This window comes from Tachyglossus aculeatus, chromosome 2, assembly GCF_015852505.1.
Source record: "Tachyglossus aculeatus isolate mTacAcu1 chromosome 2, mTacAcu1.pri, whole genome shotgun sequence".
NCBI lineage: Eukaryota > Metazoa > Chordata > Mammalia > Monotremata > Tachyglossidae > Tachyglossus > Tachyglossus aculeatus.
Window position 1 is genome coordinate 47,272,923 of NC_052067.1, and position 23,809 is coordinate 47,296,731.

The 23,809-nt window shown below is 46.2% G+C and overlaps 1 protein-coding gene across 4 annotated transcripts in view; it reads right to left on the reverse strand.

The window, feature by feature from the left end:
- Window positions 1-23,809, reverse strand: part of GOLGA4 (golgin A4) — a 101,579-nt gene that overhangs the window by 71,572 nt on the left and 6,198 nt on the right. For 3 of the 4 annotated variants that reach the window (XM_038772179.1, XM_038772170.1, XM_038772160.1), the window contains exons 2-7: window positions 23,130-23,219; window positions 16,762-16,863; window positions 12,085-12,153; window positions 7,947-8,261; window positions 1,569-1,616; window positions 122-178 (exon numbers count right to left, since the gene is read on the reverse strand). In XM_038772179.1, the coding sequence (XP_038628107.1) occupies window positions 122-178; window positions 1,569-1,616; window positions 7,947-8,261; window positions 12,085-12,153; window positions 16,762-16,863; window positions 23,130-23,219 (681 nt within the window). The remainder of the gene's footprint in view (window positions 1-121; window positions 179-1,568; window positions 1,617-7,946; window positions 8,262-12,084; window positions 12,154-16,761; window positions 16,864-23,129; window positions 23,220-23,809) is intronic. The other variant, XM_038772188.1, reaches the window with a different exon arrangement.

Below are 23,809 nucleotides of genomic sequence, written 5' to 3' on the forward strand. Positions count from 1 at the left end.
TAGCAATTTTGTTAGTTCCTGTTTGTGCTAGTGTCACCAGGTCAGATGGAGTGAATTACACATTGACATTATCTCTGAAGGGTTCTAGTTTATAGAATTTGGACCAGCCTCGGAAACTTACCTCCCGCAGTTCTCCAATTCTCTGAAGCGCTTTATCCTGACTCTGGCCTAAAATGCTCTTTAAATCAGAATAAGAATAACATTTAAAATCCTTGTTCCAACAATAGCATCCCATGCCGATTACAAAGCAAACAAAATAACAAGAACTCTTCTTAACACACCCAAATGTTATTCTGACCCCACTGACTAATTCAGATATACAATCCTTCAGATCCATTTCCTAAGAATTCACTGAGATTGATTAAAAAGACAACAATGAAAGATAAGTAAAATTGTGTGGAACATTTGTGTGTGCTCGTTCTCTGATTAAAAGTATTCATTCATTCATTCAGTCCTATTTACTGAGTGCTTACTGTGTGCAGAGCACTGTACTAAGCGCCTGGAAAGTACAATTCGGCAACATATAACGATGGTCCCTACCCAACAACGGGCTCATCATATCCCTGCCCCAAATCTGAGGCGCCGAGGCAGAGGTAACTCTTGAGCCTCTTTTCTGGAAAACTCCTAGAAGGAGTGTGGTCTCGTGGGTAAAGCATGGTCCTGGGAGTCAGAAGGACCTGGGCTCAAATCCTGGCTCTGCCAGTTGTCTGCTGTGTGACCCTGGGCAAGTCACTTCTCTTCTCTGTGACTCAGGTACCTCATCTGCACAATGGGGATTAAGAGTGTGAGCCCCATGTGGGACATGGACTGTGACCAAACTGATTGGCATGTATCTACCCTAGCGCTTAGTATGGTGCCTGACACATAGTAAGCTCTAATACAAAAAACAGTAAAAACAAAACAAAACCAAAAAAAAAAAACCCCAAAACCCCACACCTCACCCATCCCTGCCTCCTCTGATAGTTTAAGTGCCTGAAGTAGACTCGGTCCCAGGTTTTTCAGATCCCAGAGAGTTTGTTGTATTGATTCAAAATCAAATGAGAATCAGAAAAAAAAATAGAGGATGCTTTTTGTAAAAATGGGAAATTTGGGGTTAGATCCATTTAAATTGAAAACGAACAGCCCTGGTTTATGAAATAAGCTATCACAAACCCTATCTCAGTTCATTTCCTGTGCTGGGTTACCATTACTATTATCAATTTTATGGTGTCTAAATACCAAAGCTACACATAAAGAGTGAGTCAAATGAAAATGATAAAATTATTTCTGCTTACTTATTATTCTCTGATCTACTTCCAATATATACTAAAAGCCCATATGCACCGTTCTTTAACAGCAAGATTGCCAGAAATATTTGAGATGAAACCCAAACTTTTTTCAAAAATAACTTGTGACAGGTTTGCAGTCTCTTTAAGAAAGTACAAACTCTCCAAACTAAAAGGGTCTTTTCAAGTTAAATTTTTTAATACTGAATATTTTAATTCAGGGTCTTTAGAGGGAGAGTTTTTCAAGGTAATAAAATCTAGTATGTAAGTATTCCAGCAAAAAAAAAAAAAGAATGGATTTACCTGTAGCTTTTTCTTCTCTCTCTGGGAAGCCTGATAAGCACTGAAAAGCTAATACACACAAACAAAAATATGTTAGCCATTTTTTTAACCTCTGTTGTATTGTAGTACCCTAAGCACTTAGTACAGTGCCAGGCACACAATAAGCACTCAATAAATCATCAATGGTGCACACTAAGTAATTACTATATGTAAAGCACTGTACTACACACTTGGGAAATAAATACCATTGACTGATTACCTGGATGTTGACATACTTAAACATTAAACTAGAAAATAAATTACCCAAGGAAATTACCTCTGATCCAAAGACCCAAGCTTGAAAGAAATTAGGTTGGCATAACTCGGGGAGGTATGTAAAAATTACGGTGACATCACACAATGCCACCTTTATATTCAAACCTCCTCAGCCTTCTGCTTCACGTTCCCCAACAGCCCCATCCTTACATTTGCTGACCGTGAAAGAACTTTGGGAAAATTTGCTTCACGTTCCCCAACAGCCCCATCCTTACATTTGCTGACTGTGAAAGAACTTTGGGAAAATCTTGCTGGTTGGAGACTTTCACCTGTTTCATGTGACCTCCTGCTTGAGCTGCCAAATCCCTGCAGGGCTGCTAGGCTTGGGGGAAGTGCAGCAGGGCCCTCTAGCCAAGAAGCAATTACTCTCCCCCCATTCAAAGCCTTACGGAAGGCACATCTTCTCCAAGAGGCCTTCCCTGACTAAACCTCCTTTTCCTTTTCTCCCATTCCCTCCTGCGTCACCCTGACTTGCCTGACTTTCCCATCACTGTGGAGAGCACTACCATCCTTCCTGTCTCACAAGCCCGCAACCTTGGTGTCATCCTTAACTCTGGTCTCTCACTCACCCAAAACATCGAGTCTGTCACCAAAACCTGATGGTCTCAACTTCACAACATCACCAGGAACCGCCAAATCCTCTCCATCCAAACTGCTACCTTGTTGGTACAATTACTCATCATAACCCAACTGAATGACTGCATCAGCCTCCTTTCTGATCTCCCAACCTCCTGTCTCTCCCTGCTTCACTCTGTTGCCCAGATTATCTTTCTATAGAAACATCATCATCATCATCAATCACATTTATTGAGCGCTTACTGTGTGCAGAGCACTGTACTAAGCCCTTGGGAAGTACAAGTTGGAAACATATAGAGACAGTCCCTACCCAACAGTGGGCTCACAGTCTAGAAGGGGGAGACAGAGAACAAAACCAAACATATTAACAAAATAAAATAAATAGAATAGATATGTACAGGTAAAATAAATAAATAAATAGAGTAATAAATCTGTACAAACATATATACACATATACAGGTGCTATGGGGAAGGGAAGGAGGTAAGATGGGGGGATGGAGAGGGGGAGGAGGGGGAGAGGAAGGAGAGGGCTCAGTCTGGGAAGGCCTCCTGGAGGAGGTGAGCTCTCAGTAGGGCCTTGAAGGGAGGAAGAGAGCTAGCTTGGCGGATGGGCAGAGGGAGGGCATTCCAGGCCCGGGGGATGACGTGGGCCGGGGGTCGATGGCGGGACAGGCGAGAACGAGGTACGGTGAGGAGATTAGCGGCAGAGGAGCGGAGGGTGCGGGGTGGGCTGGAGAAGGAGAGAAAGGAGGTGAGGTAGGAGGGGGCGAGGTGATGGAGAGCCTTGAAGCCCATGGTGAGGAGTTTCTGCCTGATGCGCAGATTGATTGGTAGCCACTGGAGACTTTTGAGGAGGGGAGTAACATGCCCAGAGCGTTTCTGGACAAAGATAATCCGGGCAGCAGCATGAAGTATGGATTGAAGTGGGGAGAGACACGAGGATGGGAGATCAGAGAGAAGGCTGATGCAGCAGTACAGATGGGATAGGATGAGAGCTTGAATAAGAAGGGTAGCGGTGTGGATGGAGAGGAAAGGGCGGATCTTGGCAACGTTGTGGAGCTGAGACCAGCAGGTTTTGGTGACGGCTTGGATGTGAGGGGTGAACGAGAGAGCGGAGTCGAGGATGACACCAAGGTTGCGGGCTTATGAGACGGGAAGGATGGTAGTGCCATCAACAGAGATGGGAAAGTCAGGGAGAGGGCAGGGTTTGGGAGGGAAGACAAGGAGTTCAGTCTTGGACATGTTGAGTTTTAGGTGGCGGGCAGACATCCAGATGGAGATGTCCTGAAGGCAGGAGGAGATGCGAGCCTGGATAGAGGGGGAGAGAGCAGGGGCAGAGATGCAGATCTGGGTGTCATCAGCGTAGAGATGATAGTTGAAGCCGTGGGAGTGAATGAGGTCACCAAGGGAGTGCGTGTAGACCGAGAACAGAAGGGGACCAAGCACTGAACCTTGGGGAACCCCCACAGTAAAGGGATGGGAGGAGGAGGAGGAGCCTGCAAAAGAGACTGAGAATGAACGACCGGAGAGATAAGAGGAGAACCAGGAGAGGACAGAGTCTGTGAAGCCAAGGTCGGCTAGCGTATTGAGGAGAAGGGGGTGGTCCACAGTGTCGAAGGCAGCTGAGAGGTCGAGGAGGATTAGGATAGAGTATGAGCCGTTGGATTTTGCAAGCAGGAGGTCATTGGTGACCTTTGAGAGGGCAGTTTCCGTGGAATGTAGGGGACGGAAGCCAGACTGGAGGGGGTCGAGGAGAGTGTTGTTGTTGAGGAATTCCAGGCAGCGCGTGTAGACAACTCGTTCAAGGAGTTTGGAAAGGAATGGTAGGAGGGATATGGGGCGATAACTAGAAGGTGAGGTGGGGTCAAGAGAGAGGTTTTTTAGGATTGGAGAGACATGGGCATGTTTGAAGGCAGAGGGGAAGGAACCAGTGGAGAGTGAGCGGCTGAAGATGGAAGTTAAGGAGGGGAGAAGGGATGGAGCGAGAGATTTCATGAGATGAGAGGGAATGGGGTCAGAAGCACAGGTGGCCGGAGTAGCACATGAGAGGAGGGATGAGAGCTCCTCTGAGGATACTGCTGGGAAGGATGGGAGAGTGGCAGAGAGTGTTGAGAGCCAGGGGGTTGGAGAAGGGGGGGAAGTGACTTTGGGGACGTCGGACCTGATGGATTTAATTTTTTCAATGAAGTAGGAGGCCAGATCGTTGGGGGTGAGGGAAGGAGGAGGGGGAGGAACTGGGGGCCTGAGAAGGGAGTTGAATGTACGGAAGAGCTGGCGGGGGCGATGGGCATGGGTGTCAATAAGGGAGGAGAAATAGTTTTGTCTGGCAGAGGAGAGGGCTGAGTTAAGGCAGGAAAGGATAAACTTGTAGTGAACGAGGTTGGCATGGTGTTTAGACTTTCGCCAGCAGCGTTCAGCAGCTCGAGCATAAACACTCTGGCCATGTCACCACCCTCCTCAAAAATCTCCAGTGGCTGCCTATCAACCTTCGCATGAAACTCTCACTATTGGCTTCAAAGCTCTCCATCACCTTGCCTCCTCCTACCTCACCTCCCTTCTCTCCTACAGCCCAGCCTGCACACTCCGCTTCTCTTCCACTAACCTCTTCGCTGTGTCTAATTCTCGCCTGTCCTGCTGTCAACCTGTGGCCCATGTCCTACCTCTGGTCTGAAATGCCCTCCCTCCTTACATCCACCAAATTACCTCTTCCCCCCGTCAAAGCTCTACTGAGAGCTCACCTCCTCCAGGAGGCCTTCAGACTGAGCTCCCCTTTTCCTCTGTTCCTTCTCCCCTCCCCAACGCCCCTACTCCCTCCCTCTGATCTACCCCCTTCCCCACCTCAAGGCACTTGGGTATATTTGCACATATTTATTATTCTATTTATTTTATTAACGATGTGTGTATATCTATAATTCTATTTATCAATTGTGATGCTACTGATGCCTGTCTACTTGTTTTGTTGTCCGTCTCCCCCTTCGAGACTGTGAGCCCGTTGTTGGGTAGGGATTGTCTCTATCTGCTGCAGAACTGTACATTCCAGGCAATTAGTACAGTGCTCTGCACACAGTAAGCACTCAATAAATACGACTGAATGAATTAATTCATCCCTCTTCCCAGCCCCATGGCACTATGGACATATCTGTAAATTATTTTTTTATATTAATGTCTATCTCCCCTCCACACTGTAAGCTCGTTGTGGGCAGGGGTTGTGTTTGATTATTGTTATATTGTACTCTCCCAAGCGCTTAGTACAGTGCTCTGCACACAGTAATTGCTTAATAAATACAACTGAATGAATGAATGGCTGCAGAAATTGTGAAATTCTTCTCTCTCCTCCCGGAGAGCAGGATGTGGCCTTCAATTCACGGCCTCATGGGCAAACACATCTGCTTTAGCTCGTTACGGGCAGGGAATGTGGTTTGCTCATTCTGTTGTGCTGTTCTCTCCCAAGCGCCTAGACAGTGCTCAATACATAGCAGATGCTCAATAATTACCATAGACTGATATACCATAGATTGGCAAGGTGGTTCTCTCCATCCCACAACCTCCCCCGCTGAGCCTGAGACCTCTGCCACACCCCGAGTAGGTTTAATGGGTTCAATTTGGGTCCGGGGGGGTCCAAGGATCTGGGTTCTAATCCTGACTCCATCACTTGTCTGCTGTGTTTGACCTCGGGACAGTCAGTCATTTTCTCTGTGCCTAGGTTACTTCATCTGGAAAATGGGGATGAAGACTGTGTGCTCCATGTGGGACAGGGACTGGGTCCAAACTGATTAGCTTCTATCTTCCACAGTGCTTAGAACAGTGCTTGACACATAAGGGCTTGACAAATACCACCAAAAAATGATCAAGGAATAAGTTTTTCTCACTTTCCTTCTCACTTCCTTTCTCCCTCTCCCCCCTCCTCATTTTCCATCTCTTCCTTTCCCGTTTTTAACTTCATTATTAGGATTTCACAATTACAATTCCACAATGAAGTACTTCATGTGTGCTACTAGCCCATGGCCTAGTGGAAAGAGCATGACACAAGAGTGAAGGAGGTCCTCAATTCTTGAATCGAGTCTATCATTTGCATGCTGTATGTATGACCTTGGACAAGTCACTAGGCCTGTTTCCTCATCTGTAAAATGGAGGTAAAAATGTCAGTTTTCCCTCCATCCTATTTGGGGCAGGAACTGTGTCCAAACTGATTCATTTGTACCTATCAACCCCAGCACTCAGCACAACACTCAGCCAACTAAAAGGGCTTAATAGAAGCATTATCATCATCATTATTATTGTTTGCACATCAGAAGCTCAAAAGCGTCATTTGATTTGGCTCTTCTGCACAAAAAAGTGAGAAGTAGCATGGCCTAGTGGAAACAGCTTGGGCCTGGGAATCAGAGGACCTGGGTTCTTATCTCAGCTCTGCCATGCGTCTGTGTGACCTTGGGCAAGTCACTTGACTTCTCTGGGCCTCAGATGCCTCATCTGTAAAATGGGGATTAAGACTGTGAGCCCCATGTGGGACAGGGACTCTGTTCAATCTGATTAGCTTGTGTCTTCCCCAGCACTTAGGGTGGTGATTGGCACACAGTGAGCTCTTAACCAATACCATTAAAAAAGAAACAGTTGCAATTGAGGATACTTTGAGCACTAAGAAGCAGGAAGGGCACAGTACATGCCCCAAACACTTCCTCCCTAAATCTTCCTTGTCTCCCCACTGTCAGACACAACAGAAAACAGATGCTGGCCCCTCAGCTATAAGCGGTGGACTCTAGATCCTGCTTTTTCCTCTAGACTAGAAGCTCCTTGTGGGCAGGGAACATTTCTACCGACTCTGTTATACTGCTCTCTCCCAAACACTTAGAACAGTGCTTTGCAAACAGTAAGCACTCAATAAATACGATTGATTGGTTACTGGTCAATATATTACATAGGGTCAATACATTACATAGTAGAGAAGCAGTGTGACCTCGTGGAAACAGCAGGGGCCTTGAAGGAAGAGGACCTAGGTTCTAATCCCGGTTCTGCCAATTGCCTGCTGTGTGATCTTGGGCAAGTCACCTAACCTCTCTATGTCTCAGTTTCCTCATCTGTAAAACAGGTATTAAATACCTGCTCTCCCTCTTCCTTAGACTGTGAACCCCATGTGGAAGAGGGACTGCATCCAACCCGATTAATCTGGATCTACCCCAGTGCTTAGAACAGTGCTTTGATACACACTAAGCGCTTTTAACAAATACCTTCATAATGATAAAATACAATAATGTGTATGTGTTTAGACAACGAAAGGCATCAGTTACTCAACCTTAAAAGGGGCGCTATCGACAGTAACCTGGGGGACAAATGAATTTCCCAAAATTCCTTAGGGTTCCAAATAAAGACAATCCAAAGTGACAATCATTTCAGTCAAGATTTCCTTCAGGGGCAGCTTCGATTGGATAGGAATAGCAGACCATTCCTAGAGGTGACACCATTTCATTCATCGTTGAGTAGTTCTCTACAAGCGTGGAATTGTGCTCCTACCTCTGAATATTTCTCTCTGTATGTATTTATACAGCGCTCGCTCTTATTCAAACGCCAAAGCAGCTGGTCTTCCGTAAGGCTGTCCACGTTCCCCATGGCATCCTCCGCCTCGCTTTCGATATCAGACGGTGGATCGAACGTGGAGGTGGAGGCGTCCAGGTCCAGCTGGTTTAAAGAATCTCTAGAGGAGGCCCGTGCCAGAAACTCTTTTGAAGGCGCCCGGAACAGCGACTGTTTGACTGGACTTCGAAACAGGGATTCCAACGATGGGACCCGGAGTTGGAGCTTCTGGGCAAAGGTCTGCGTGTCAGTTGGCTGCAGACAGAGAGACACCATAATTTCCGTACATTTTAGAGTATCCGTCGCATCAGGTTCATTCCGTCCCAACGGAGTGCCTGCGTTTTGAATCTCATTCATTCAGCCATATTTACGGAGCGCTTACTGTGTGCAGAGCACTGTACTAAGTGCTTGGGAGAGTACAATACAACAATAATCTCGGCAAAATCTCCGTGAAAGTTAGGCCCTCCTCTAAGTATGGGGAGAAAACTGAGCTAGGGGAAGGAGGATAGAAAAGATATATTCGTAAGTGGAAGAGGCAGGAGGAAAACCGTAAGAACGCAATATGGGAAGTTGAAAGGAGAAGCATTCTCTGGTGGGAATGGTCTGCAAGGATATGCTCCCTACTGGCCAATGTAAATGGAAAGAAAAACCAAACCGATGTCAGAGGTAGAGATTGTCACGGGATTCCCAATTTAGCCCTGGGCTGATCTCAAACTTAACGTGTCCAAAATGGAACTCCTCATCTTCCCTCTCAAAATGTCCTCCCCCTGGCTGTCCCATCACTGTAGACAAATACCACACTCCTTCCTTTCTCACAAGCCTTGGCATTATCCTTGACTCATCTCTCTCGTTCAACCAACATGTCGAACATGTCCGAATCCTGTCGATGCAACCTTCATGACATCACCAGAATCCACCCTTTCCCTCTCCATCCAAACCGCTACCACACTGATACAAGTGTTTATTCTATCACACTTTGACTACAGCATCAGCCTCTTTCCTGACCTCCTGTATTTCCCCTCTCCTGGCCATACTTCACTACTGCCTGGATTATTTTTCTACAAAAACTTTCAGTCCACATCTCCCAGTCCTCAAGAACCTCCAGGGGTTGCCCATTCACCTCCACATCAAACAGAAACTCCTTACCACCAGCTTTAAAATACCGTCAGCTTGCCCCCTCTTACCTTGTCTCCTTTATCTTCTACTACAACCCAGCTCACACACTTTGCTCCTCTACTGCCAACTACTCACTGTATCTTGAGTAACGGAAGGAACGGCTTGTGGGCGCGTGCATGCTTGATGATCATGGAAGACGGCTGAGTCCGGTAGAGGTTTTCCTGAACATGGAATCTTGTTATAATTTTTTTCTTTAATGGTATTCGTTAAGCCCTTACTACTTGCCGGGCACTGCACTAAGCACTGGGGTAGATACAAGCTAATCAGATTGACACAGTTCAGGTCCTTCAAGGGGCTCTAAGTCTTAATCCCCATCTTACAGATGATGGAACTGAGGCAAAGAGAAGTGAAGTGACTTGACCAAGGTCCCACAGCAGATAAACAGAATTAAAACTCAGGTTCCACTGGACTCCCTCCAAAATGGGAGCATCTTCACAAAAAACTTGGGCAAAACCAGTTGGATTTTGGTGTTTTAATATGTGTGTGTGTGCGCACGCGCGCGTTTAACCTCTGTTTTTAGTAGGTTTAGTATGAAATAAAACTTTCCACTGTACACGGTGGTGACTTGGTTTCACTTTTGGAACTTGACACTGAGCATCAGAATTTAGAGGAGAGACAATCCCCAGGGAAGGGCTCATACATTGAGTGCCAGAATTTAGAGGGGAGACAAATCCCTGGTGCTAGGCTCATGACATAAACTGTCGGGAGGTCCATGCTCTCACCACTAAGGCCATGCTGCTTCCCTATATTTGTATAGCTACACATATACTATTTTTGTGGTATAGAAGAACTCAGGGCGTTTGAGAATGAGTTTTCCTCCATTCCAGTTATCCCCCTAAGAAGACAAGCTTGCCTTAATTCACATCTCAAGCCCAACTGCCAATTCGCTACACAAACACACACATAGGTCCCTACGAGTAGACCCACAAGCTGGTTGTGGGCAGGTAATGTGTCTGTTTATTGTTCTATTGTACTCTCCCAAGCGCTTATTACGATAATCTGCCCACAGCAAGTGCTCAATAAATATGACCGATTTACCGACTCCTTGTCTCCTGTTGGAGCCCATGTGCTCTGAAAGGGTATCTGATGGATGAAAGCATCTCTGATAGACTTCTCCGGCTTGACGAGGAACTGACTTTGTGCACGAGATAGGTTGGGGCAGGTTCCGAGTTGGCCTTTCCGGCCACGCTTGTGCCCCCAAGGTGAGGTTCACCCTCAGGCGGGCGACCTGAGTAAGATGGACACCTACTTTATTGACTCTTCCTTCGAAAAGTCACAGGCTCGGCTTGGCGTTGACAGCAAGTTTGGGAGTTAAACGTTCTCTGTTTCAGAAGCTTGTCTGCCTCAACTACCTAGAAAACAACTCCTCGACTGCTTCTGAATGTTGTTCGGCATTACTAAAGTTTTGCAGGACAACGCAGATGCAAATTTTGTGGGACAAGAAGAAAAACAAAACGCTGCCTTTAGGCTACTTATGAGGTAAGGAAGAGAGCGGAGAACACACACATACACACACAATATACACACATATAGTACACATACATATAACATACCCACATACATATAACACTTACCTATACCACAAATCCAGAAGACACCCAAAAACACTTGTGCATATAACACATGTACATACATATAAAACATACGCATATGTGTAATACACAGATACACGTTCACACCTACCTACCCTTCCTCCCCACTCCAGGTTTGCATTTATTTCCAAACTCTGAGAGTCTCACCCTCATTGCCTGGAGACAGGATGGGTTTAGGGAAGAAAGACAGCCTTGATAAATCCGGGGTCCTGCAATTTCTCATACTCTCTATGTGGGAACTCTGCATTCAGAGGAGAGGGAAAACAATTCAATAGGAAAAAAATGGAAAGGGATGTCAAGAACTAACTTAAGATAGTTTTCCAATTCCTACGGTGGCCCAAGCAAATTTCTTTGCAGAATTTCATCTCTGTTAGAGAAGTTGGTCTGGGAGGAGAATAAACTCAGCAAAGGAATTTTGCCTTTTGCTTTTCACCATCTCTACAGCTCTGATGAGAAAGGCCACAGCGAAAGAGCTGAGACGGAGAGGAGAGCCGCGTGGCCTGGTGGAAACGGCATGGACTTGAGCATCTGAGGACCTGGGTTCTAATCCCAGCTCTGCCACTTGCCTGCTGTGTGGCCCTGGAAAAGTCACTTCACTGCCCTGTGCCTCAGTTTTCTCATCTGTAAAATGGTGATGCAATACCCATTCTCCTTTCCACTTAGACTCCGAGCCCTATGTGGGATGAGGAACTGTGTTCAATCTGATTATCTTCAAGATACGTCCCAGAGCTTAGCCAATAGTAAGGGCTTAAATACCACTGATTGATTTATCCCACATATAGCAGTAATAGAGTAATAATAATAATAATTAGTGTACTTGTTACGTACTATGTGCCAAGCACTGTTCTAAGCACTGGGGTAGATACAAGTTAATCGGGTTGGACACAGTCCCTGTCCCACATTGGGCTCCCAGTCCAAGTACAAGGGAACAGGATTTAATCTCCGTTGTACAGATGAGGTAAGAGAGGTGCAGAGAAGTAAAGTGACTTGCTCAAGGTCACACAGCGGTCATGCAGCTGGGCCGGTATCGGAACCCAGGTCCAGGCCTGTACTCTATCCACCAGGCCACACTGCTTTTCTCTGGCAGTAGTGGTAGATCCCCTTTCAGTCCATGCCTTCAAATGTCTTATGTTGACTGTTGAGGCTTTCTGCTTTGGTGGCTCTAGAAGCACCCTCGGGCCAGAAGGGTCCGAATAAGGGTCAGTTTAGCCTCTGTACAGAGGCCCTCGTGTGACCAGCCAAGGAAAACAGGCTCCGAAGACAAGCAGGCCTCTTGCTCCATCGGATTCATAATGTATTCGGAACCATACCTGAGTGGGACTTGGCCCGTTGACGTGAACACGATCAGCCGCTTTGAGTGATGACAACGTAACCGCGTTCTGTGAGAAGGAAAAAAAGAAAGGGAACAGAAGCGGTCATGGTCGGCCTCTAAAAAAGTGCTCCACCCTGCCTGTTAGAAGCAGCATGGCTGACAGCTTTCACCTAGAACATGTGTCTGTTTAGTAAACACAGATTAGTATCGCTTTCACTCCATCACGACGCGTCATGCAAGCTTCAAGTAGTGTGTTAAATGCTGGAAGAGCGCAGCTCACTGTATATGTCGAGGACTGAAGGGGAGAGGTTAGTATAGCAGACTTGAATCACACACAGTGGGTGTTTCCTTCCTTCCAGAAAAGTCCAGAAACAAAACAGGGCTTAAGTCTCTCCTACTCTCTGTGGGAGAAAATTGCCAAGAACAATTTAATGATAGCATTTATTAAGTGCTCACTATGTGCCAAGCACTGTTCTAAGTGCTGGGGGGGGATACAAGGTAATCAGGTTGTCCCACGTGGGGCTCAGTCTTAATCCCCATTTTCCAGATGAGGTAACTGAGGCACAGAGAAGTGAAGTGACTTGCCCAAAGTCACACAGCTGACAATCTGCGGAGTTGGGATTTGAGCCCATGACCTCTGACTCCAAAGCCCGAGCTCTTTCCACTGAGCCACGCTGCTTCTCTCCCTAAAAGAGCTTTCTTTGAGCTACTAGGTTCAAGAGAAGCAAGGAATAAAAGACACACTTGAGTACCAACAATATCTGGAAACTGAGAGCCTGTGAGGAATGTTTTCAACAATAATAATAATAACTGTGGTACTTTAAAATCAATGGCATTTCTTAAGCACTTAATATGCACCAGGCACTGTTTTAAGCACCGGGGTAGATGCCAGCTAATCAGCTTGGACACCATCCATGTCCCACATGGGGCTCCCAGTCGATCTCCACTTTACAGATGAGGGAACTGAAGCCCAGAGAAGTGAAGTGACTTGCCCGAGGTCACATACAGCAGACAAGTGGCAGAGTCAAGATTAGAACTTGGGTCCTTCCAACTCCCAGACCTGTGCTCCATCCACTACGCCATTCTGCTTCTCTATTTGTTAAGCGCTTAACATGTACCAAGTACTGAATAAAGTAGACACAAGATAACCAGGATGGACATTGTATTTCCCTACAGCAGGACCTTCTGACAGCACTTTTCAATATTTGAGAGGGTTCCCACCTCTTAGGTTTTGTATTTGAAGTCAACTGCTCCTGATGGGTATAGGTTTCGAGCCAATAATGTGAAATGGGCCTTAGCAACAGAAACGATTGCCGTGACCATCTGTGGGAAGCTCAGGAAAATAGGCAGGACAAGGACCAGACCGAGCTGACTCCAACGACGAGGTAGCTCTCCTCCAGTGCAGGAGAGGAATAATCTTCCGAGATTCCAGGGCGGTGGTCGGGAACAACGGAACCAGTGTGGCCTAGTGGACAGTGCCCGGGCCTGAGAGTCTCTGGGTTCTAATTCTAGCTCTGCCACTTATCTGCTGTGTGAAGTCACTTTGAGCAAGTCACTTAGGTTCTCTGGGATTCAGTTACCTCATCTGGAAAATGGAGACTGACTGTGAGCCCCACATGGGTTGTGGGCTGTGTCCAACCTGATTACCTTGTATCTACTCAGCGCTTAGAACAATGCCTGGCACATGGTAAGCGTTTAACAAATACCATTAAAAAAATGACAGAACTAGGCAAAGATTGGCGCAGACAACAGCTGTGGCATAAAGAGGAAACTACCACTGATTAACAGCAAAAACTGATGTGAGCTAGGATGGCTTAGTCAGTCAGTCAATCGCATTTATTGAGCACTTACTGTTTGAAGAGCACTGCACTAAGTGCTTGGGAAAGTACAAATAACAATATTACAGACACATTCCCTGCCCACAACAGGCTAGATGTAAGAGCTAGATCTCAACAATTCCCAATCTAAGCTGGGGGAAAAAAGAAATCTAAATAGGATTCTGAAAGGCTGGTTCCCCCCTGTAATGTACTGATTTTTAAATACAGACCATTTAAATTCTTACAATGTATGTTTTAAAACTCCCTTACCAACTGGTGCAGGATCATCATCATCTGTAGCATGTATTGAGCACGTACTATGTGCAGAACACTGTACTACGTGCTTAAGAGAGTACATACATAAATTCAGCAATTGAACCATTTGGTTTTGGTATCAACCAATCACACTGAGTGCTTACTGTGTGCAGTGCAATATACTAAGCCCACAACAAGCTTGCTGCTTAGAAGGGGAGACAGACATTAATAGGAAGAAATTACACATATGGACATAAGTGCTGTGCGGCCGAAGGAGAGGTGAATAAACAGGGCAAATCCACTTGCAAAGGCAACACAAAAGTGAGCAGGAGAGGAGGAAAGAAGGGCTTAGTCAGGGAAGGCCTCTTGGAGGAAACGTGCCTTCAAGAAGGCTTCGAAGGAGGGGAGAGTTATTGGCTGTCAGGTATGAGTGGGGAGGGTGCCAGACCAGAGGCAGGATTTAGGCGAGAGGTCAGCAGTGAGATAGATGAAATCGAGATACAGAGAGTAGGTTGGCATTAGAGGGGCGAAAGGTGCGGGCTGAGTTGTAGTAGAAAGTAATGGAGGAGTGGTAGGAGGGGGCAAGGTGACTGAGTGCTTTAAAGCTGAGGGTGTGGAGAGAGAGGAGCAGGAGGACAGGGAGGGAGGGAAGAGCAAATGAATCTTGTAAAAGGGAAAATGCTCTTTGAAGATACTGTCACTGGAATGTAATTACAGCAGCTTCCAAAGATGCTCAGGAAGTAATTGAAGAACCAGGGAAACCTCACTCAGTAAACCTACATGACAATGTTTTCATTTCAAATGTAAATTTAAGGAATTATAAATGCTTACCAAATGGTTAACCTAAAACCTCGCCACTTGTCCTGTTGCCAGGTGAGCCTTTATAGGTGCTGTCAATATATAATACCCATCCAGGTAGGGCTTTTCTTTTGCAATGAGTTCAACGGTAAGAAATCTCATGGTTGAAAAGGGCCACGTTCTTAGATTTCGTCTCTCAAATCTGGTTCAAATGGCACTTTACGGTTGACACTGAGCCCAGGGGTTCTAGACTGAGCCTCTATTCAGTAAAAGTGATTCAAAAATAGAAATTTGCTGGTTTCAGCAGCAATTATCAAGTAAATGGTCCAATCCCTTCTGGAGTGGAATATTACAGTTCTAAGAACCCAATCATTTCAAACTACAAGTTGAATTATTTAAAGGGGTCAAGATTTTACAAAGGCAATGTTCTATCAAAGCCAATGTTATCTCTCCCACTGTTCAGAAATCAGTTTTGTTACTTTTAATTCATAAGAAATGAAGTTTTCCCTAGTAAAATGACACAAAAATTTATGTGCCTGTGCATGCAATCAAATGAGTATTTGAAATTTTTAAAGTTTCAATTTTTAAATTTGTTACTCTTTAAATATTTTATGGTTTAAGCCCCTAAAGCTGTTGGAAGCCATTTGTTATAACACTGGTTCACCTACCTGCTCAAGACTCTGCAGAGTACTGAATGGCAACAAATTTGGCATATTTAATTTGCTCTGCTAATTGTCAGCTGTGTGACTTTGGGCAGGTCACTTAACTTCTCTGTGCCTCAGTTACCTCATCTGTAAAATGGGGATAAAAATTGTGAGCCCCCCGTGTGACAACCTGATCTCCTTGCAATCTCCCCAGTGCTTAGAACAGTGCTTTGCACATAGTAAGCACTTAATAAATGCCATTATTATTATTTGTTAAGCGCTTATTATGTGCCAAGTACTGTACTAAGTGCTGGAGTAGAGAGATAAAAGCTCGTTAGGTTGGACGCAGTTCACATCTCATATGGGGCTCACCGCCGTAATCCCCATTTCACAGATGAGGGGACTGAGGCCGAGAGACGTGAAGCCACTTGCCCAAGGTCACACAGCAGACAAGTGGTAGAACCAGGATTAGAACCCAGGTCGTCTGAGTGCCAGGCCCATGCTGCTTTTCTTCCTACACTACAGGCTACTCCTTTGCGTAAAAGAGTCCGTTCGCTACCCCTGCCCCAAGCAAAAAGGCTTCCAGCAGTACCTACCAATTTTAGGTTATAATATCATTATTGTTATTATTATTATTATTGCTGTTGTTGTTATATTTGTTAAGAGCTTACTATGTGCCAGGTACCGTACTAAGCACTGGTGTGGATACAAGCAAATCAGGCTGGACACAATCCATGTACCTCATGGGGCTCACAGCCTCAATCCCCATTTTACAGATGAGGTAACTGAAGCCCAGAGAAGTGAAGTGACTTGCCCAGGGTCACCCAGCAGATAAGTGGCCGAGCCGAGATTAGAACCCATAACCTTCTGACTCCCGGGCTCCTCCAGGCTGCTTCTCACATTCACAAAGGACCGACAGTCACAGATGGCTTGGGGAAAGACACACGGTACACTGCAGATAACGGGTTAAGTTTCGTGTTAAAAGACAATCAAGCAATCCAGTGCTCCGGCCAGGAGCGCTGGGCTCTTACTCTCTGAGTTTTCGAGCAGAGTTAGCAGTGACGCCCTGAAGACTGGTGAGTGACAAGCAGTACTAGTTTGAGTCCTACGAGGACGGTCCTTCCCATTAAAGGGACGGCCGAAAGGCACGGGAAGACTCACCGCGCTGCGGTCACTCGGGGGCTTAGCTGGCTTGGAGGGATCCAGAGCAAAGATAGTGTACTCAGAGAGAAAAGCAGGCTCTGCTATCATCCTGGCTAGCAGCTGTCTCATTCAGTGCAATAAACCGGGCGGGGGGGGGGGGGGGGGGGGGGGGGGGGGAATGAAAAGAAAACAGGCGATGAACAATTCATAAACGCATTTTGCAAACTGTCAGCACCCACTTTTGAATGCTCTAACCCGGTCCTTCTCAGATATTTTTGGAGGGAGAGAAATAATAATAATAATAATAGTACACTTCTTAAGCACTTACTGTGTGTGTGCCAGCACTGTTCTAACTGCTGGACGGGCTACAAGTTAATCAGGTTGGACACAGTTCCTACCCCACGTGGGGCTCACACTCTCATCCCCATTTTCAGATGAGGTAACTGAGGCCCAGAGAAGTGCAGGGACTTGTCCAAGATCACATAGCAGACAGGCGGCAGAACGGGGATTAGAACCCAGGTCCTTCTGCCTTCCAGGCCCGGCCTGTATCCGCTAAGCCATGCCACTTCTCACAAGACTGAAGTAGAGGAGGAAGGGCGATTTAAATGAGCTAAAGTACCGTTTGTCAGGGCTTAGCCCTTCCAGCACAGTAATTGCTTAAATGACAGTTAAGGTTTCCCGGTACCTTTTCTCAAATGAAGATGACAAAAAAAAATAATAATAATCCCAGAGAGGAAGGACACAATGCAGTTTGCACAGCAACTGATGCAGTCAGAGAAAACACTCTGAAGATAAGGTAGATTGGGCAGCCTTAAGAAGATCACACTGAAAATGTCCAAAATATTTTATCTTGATTTTTTTAAATAGGAAGAAAAAAGTTACAAGAATTGCTTGTCATTCTTTTTTTTCGACAAAAAGCATATCTTCTCCAAAATGTATAAAATGTCCTCTTTGAATCTAGGTTAAGAATAAACTTTTTTGTCCACATTCTTGAAAACTCTATGCTTGGTGCCCAATCAAAGATGGGGGAAACACCTTTGGCGTGGGCAGTGGGGGGGACATGGGGGCACTCAATCCCCTCGTCCCCTCCTACCTCACCTCACTGCTCTCCTACCACAACCCAGATCGCACACTTTGCTCCTCTAATGCTAACCTTCTCACCGACAATCTCGATCTCACCCATCTCACCGACAACCAATCGCCCACCTCCTGCCTCTGGTAGAACACCCTCCCTCTTCATATCTTACGGAAGATGATTCTCCCCCACTTCAAAACCTTACTGAAGGCACCTCTCCAAAAGGCCTTCCCTGACTAAGCCCTCTTTTTCTATTCTTCAACTTCCTTCTGTCTCGCTCTGAGTTGCTCCCTTTATTCCTTCCTCCCTCCTAACCCCATGGCACTTATGTATATACCTGTAATTTATTTATTTACATTAATGTCTGTCTCCCCCACTAGACCGTAAGCTCACTGTGAGCAGGAAATGTGTTATATTGTTGTACTATATTCTCCCAAGCTCTTAGTACAGTGCTCGGCACAAAGTGCTCAATAAATACAATTGTCCGACAGGGCACAAATCCGGGGGAGAGGCAACTGTTGCCAACTTGTACTTCCCAAGCACTTAGTACAGTGCTCTGCACACAGTAAGCGCTCAATAAATACAATTGATTGATTGATTGATTGATTGATTGATTGATTGGAGAGAGCCAGCCCAGAGGACTGTGGGAGAGGAGAAGCAGAGAGTCTAAGGTGAGGCCTAGGCAAGGGAAGTCCTGTTTGGTCAGTCTTCTCACGGCACCAAAGATCAGGTCTCTCAACTCCCTCGGGCGGCTGCTTACTCATCTTTCCGGACGGAAGCTGACTGTTTATAAATGATAAAGCTGCCAGTTGAAATGTATATATTTTATAGTATTTGTTAAGTGCTTACGGTGTGCCGGGCACTGTACTAAGCACTAAGTGGATACAAACTAATCAGGTTGGACACAGTCCCTGTCTCACGTGGGGCTCACAGTCTTAATCCTCATTTTACAGATGAGGTAACTGAGGCACAGAGAAACGTTAAGTGACTTGCCCAAGGACACACAGCAGAGACGTGGCAGAACCTTATGAATCCCCGGGCCATGTGCTATCCACTAGGTCACACTGCTTCTCTAAATTTGTCTTAGACCACAGTGGTTTTCTAGGGGAAAGAGCTCGGGCCTAGGAGTCTGAGGTCCCAAGTTCGAACCCCAGACCCGCCACTTCACTCATTCATTCATTCAATCATATTTATTGAGTGTTTACTGTGTGCAGAACACTGTACTAAGCACTTGGGAAGTACAAATCGGCAACATACAGAGACTGTCCCTACCCAACAACGGGCTCACAGTCTAGAAAGGGGAGACAGAGTCTAGAAGAGGGAGACGAAGGCCACTTGACCTCTGCGTGAGTTTGGGCACATCAAATAACTTCTCTGTGCCTCAGTTTCCTCATCTGCAAAATGGGGATTCTATTCCTGTTCTCCCTCCCACTTGGACTGTGAACCTGATGAGGACTGTGTCCAGCCTGATTATCCTCTATCTACCCCAGCATTCAGTATAGTGCTTGACACACAGTAAGAACTTAAATGCCACCATTTGCAGAAAAAAGCTAAAATCTCAGAGAGTGAGAATAAGCTTCAGAACCTTCAACAAAAAGCAGAGGCATATAGAACTGTAAAGTAGAAAATGCCATTTCTTCTCATCAAATCAAGCACTATTTACATGATGATAATCTTGTCCCTGACCAGTCGATGGCTAAGGATGAAATATCCGTCTCCCTCATAGACCCTAAGCTCCCTGTAGGCAGGGAACATGTCTACCAACTCTGTAGTTTAGTACTCTCCCAAGCGCTTAGAACAGTAAGTGTTCAATAAATACCACTGACTGACTAGCTTTCTGACCACTCAGTTTCTTTTGCTGGCTCATCCTCTGACTGCTACCCTCTTACAGTGGGGGTCCCTCGAGCCTCAGTTCTGGGTCCCCTTCTATTCTCCATCTACTCCTGCTCCCTTGAAGAACTCATTCGCACCCATGGCTTCAACTTCCATCTCTATACAGATGATACATCAACATCTCCAGCCCTGACCTCTCTCCTTCCCTGCAATCTCCCATTTCCTCCTTCCTTCAGGACATCTCAACTTGGATGTCTCACTGACACTCCAAACTTAATGTGTCCACAACAGAACTCCTTATCTTCCAACCCAAACCCCGTCCTCCCACTGACTTTCCCATCATCACCATCCTTCTTGTCTCACAAGCCTGTGGCTACCAATCAACCTACACATCAGGCAGAAACTCCTCACCCTCGGCTTCAAGGCTGTCCATCACCTCGCCCCCTCCTACCTCACCTCCCTTCTCTCCTTCTACAGCCCAGCCTGCACCCTCCGCTCCTCTGCCGCTAATCTCCTCACTGTGCCTCGTTCTCGCCTGTCCCGCCGTCGACCCCCGGCCCACATCATCCCCCTGGCCTGGAATGCCCTCCCTCTGCACATCCGCCAAGCTAGCTCTCTTCTTCCCTTCAAAGTCCTACTGAGAGCTCACCTCCTCCAGGAGGCCTTCCCAGACTGAGCCCCCTCCTTCCTCTCCCCCTCCTCCCTCTCCCCATCCCCCCGCCTCCTTCCCCTCCCCACAGCACCTATATATATGTATATATGTTTGTACGTATTTATTACTCTATTTATTTATTTATTTTATTTGTATATATTCTATTTATTTTATTTTGTTAATATGTTTTGTTTTGTTGTCTGTCTCCCCCTTCTAGACTGTGAGTCCGCTGTTGGGTAGGGACTGTCTCTATATGTTGCCAACTTGACTTCCCAAGCGCTTAGTACAGTGCTCTGCACACAGTAAGCGCTCAATAAATACGATTGAATGAATGAATGAATGACTCCATCTCTCTAGTTCCACTCACATATTTCATCTCCACTAAATCCTGTCAGTTCTACCTTCCCACTGCTAAATTCCACCCTTTCCTCTCCACCTAAACTACCACCACATTAATCCAAGCACTTATCCTCTCCTACATCAGCCTCCTCCCTTAACGCCCTGCCTCCTATCTCTTCCCACTCTAGGGTATACTACACACTGCTGCATCGGTCATTTACCTAAAAAATATTCAATCCATGTCTCCCCGCTCCTCAAGAATCTCCAATTGCTGCCCATCAACTCTGCATCAAACAGAAGCTCCTTACCATCGGCTTTAATCAGCTGTCAGACTTCCGAGCGGCTAAACTAACGATGAAGATTGACGCTTCCGTTTGTCGTGTTCCTGGGGGTCAGTCGGCCATTAACTGCGACACTTTTCCTTTTCTTCCCTAATTTTACCTTAAAATGCAGTATGCAAAAGTAAAGAGCGGGGACTCAATTCCTAGCATTTTAAATATTCTGAAATTTTTTTATAAGTCAAAAAAGAGGCCACCGAGGATAACTCGCTTTTCTAGCAATTGTTGTTTTTATTTCTACTTGGATACATGCTAGCTTCAGAATGAAACTGGTCTGATTATCAATCACTGAATGATATAATAATAATAATAATAATAATAATAATAATTTTGGTATTTGTTAAGCGCTTACTGTGTGCCAAGCACTGTTCTAAGCGCTGGGGGGGAGATACACGGTGATCAGGTTGTCCCACATGGGGCTCACAGTCTTAATCCCCATTTTACAGATGAGGGAACTGAGGCCCAGAGAAGTGAAGTGACTTGCCCAAAGTCACACAGCTGACAATTGGCGGAGCCGGGATTTGAACCCATGACCTCTGACTCGAAAGCCCGGGCTCTTTCCACCGATATGTAGCGAGCGCTTAATGTGTGCACTTAATAATAACAATTGTGGTATTTGTTACACGATTACTATGTGCCAGGCACCTGTACTAAGCGCTGGGGTGGATACAAGCAAGAAGGGCAAAGAGGGGGAGAAGGACCTAGTCAGTCAATCAGTCGTATTTATTCAGGGTTTACTGTATGCAGAGTACTGTACTAAGCATTTGGGAGAGTACAGCAGTAAACAGTCCCTGTCCCACGTGGGGCTCACAGTCTCTAGCCCCATTATTCAGATGAGGTAACTGAGGCCCAGAGAAGTGAAGCGACTAGCCCAAGGTCATTCTAACCACTACGCACTTGGGAGAGTACCGTATGGCAGAGTTGGTAGACATGTACCCTGACTACAACGAGCTTACAGCCTAGAGGAAGAGCTTACTATCAGGCACAACTTATATTCCATTTGTTGTAGGACTTTACCAAGTCCTGTTCTTGCACTCTAGCCTGTAGGCTTGTTTCAGGCGGGGAACGTGCCTGCTGATTCTGTTGTATTGTCCTCTCCCAAGCACTAAGAACAGTGCTCTGCACACAGTAAGTGTTCAATAAATACCACAGTTTGATTGACTGCCCTTAAACTTGGGTCTAACCAGAACATCTACAGAATGAAAGTGAAAGGACGCCTCCGTCATCCTGGCTTCCCGTGAATGAGAAAAGTGTAGCAGTGTTTACCAATTCATTCAAGTGCTGGTTCCTCAACAATCCTAAAACCGCCATATTAAGGACTCTAGAATTATTCTACACTCAGAGTCCCTCATGGCGCTCATGATATTCACCCCACCCTCAGCTCCACAGCATTTACATTCATTCATTCGGATCTATTGAGTACTTACTAAGTGCAGAGTACTATGCTAAGCACTTGGGAGAGTACAGTATAACAATAAGCAGACACATTTCCTGCCCACAATGAACAGCTTACAATCTAGAGCACTTCTGCACCTCTTTATCAATTAATGGTATTATTAATGGTACCTCTGTTAAGCGCTTTCTATGTACCAGGTTCTGCATTAAGTGTCGGGGCGGATACAAGATAATTGGGTTGGACACAGTCCCTGTTCCAAATAGGGCTCACAGTTTAGTCCCCATTTTACAGATGAAGGAACTGAGGCCCAGAAGTGAAATGACATGCCCAAGACGTCACAGCACACAAGCGGTGGAGACGATATTAGAACCCAGGTCCTGCTGACTCCCAAGCCTGGGCTCAACTCAGTAAGCCACTCTGATTAGTGGACATAAACATGCTGATATAGACCTAAGTGCCATGGAGTTGAGGGTGGGGCGAATACCGACTGCCCAAAGGTCAATGAACCAAGCGCAGAGATGACGCAGAAGGGAGAGGGAGCCAGGGAAAAATCGGGGCTTAATTGGGGAAGATAATCACGATTTGGCCCCTACCCGTCTCAGAGAAACTGAGGTGAAAGGGGGAAAGATTGGGGGAGGAGGGGGAAGCAGGGGGGTCACTCATTAAACTTTACAACTACCTTCCTCTTATCCAATTTCCTTTATGGTGTGGAACGTGAAAGATGCAGGGAGAGAAACCCAAGCAAACTCTCACCTCTCGGTCTGGTGGACCTTCATCGCTCTGCTCGACGAGCGAAGACGTTCGGCTCCTGGTCTGTGATGGGGTAGACGGGCTCGGAGACACCTGCGAGACAAAAGCCGTGACCACGTCAGAAAGACTTTGGTTCCCTGGTCCTGATGCCTTGGTCAACAGCAGAGTGGCGAGGTGGATAGGGTACAGGCCTGGGAGTCGGGAGGTCATGGGTTCTAATCCCGGCTCCACCACTTGTCTGCTGTGTGACCTTGGGCAAGTCGCTTCACTTATCTGGTCCTCAGTTGGAAAATGGGGGCTAAGACCGTGAGCCCGATGTGGGACAGGGACTGTGTCCAACCTAACTTGCTTGTATCTACCCCAGCGCTTAGTACAATGCCCAGCAAACAGTAAGTGCTTAACAAATACCACAATTATCATTATTATTCTTAAGGAGGGCCTCTCATCTGGATCTAAATAGCATTTCCCCTCCTCCTCTGACCTGGCTGGCCAGGCTTAGCGGCCCAGATCTGACCTCTTCCAGTCCTGATGCTCCAGGCCCAGGATCAACCAATCCATCAGTCAATCGGTGGTGTTTACTGAGTGCTTACTGTGGGCAGAGCACTGTAAAAAGCGCCTGGGAGAGAACAATTCAACAGAGTCGGTCAACACGTTCCCTGCCCACAACGAGCTTCCGGCCTAGA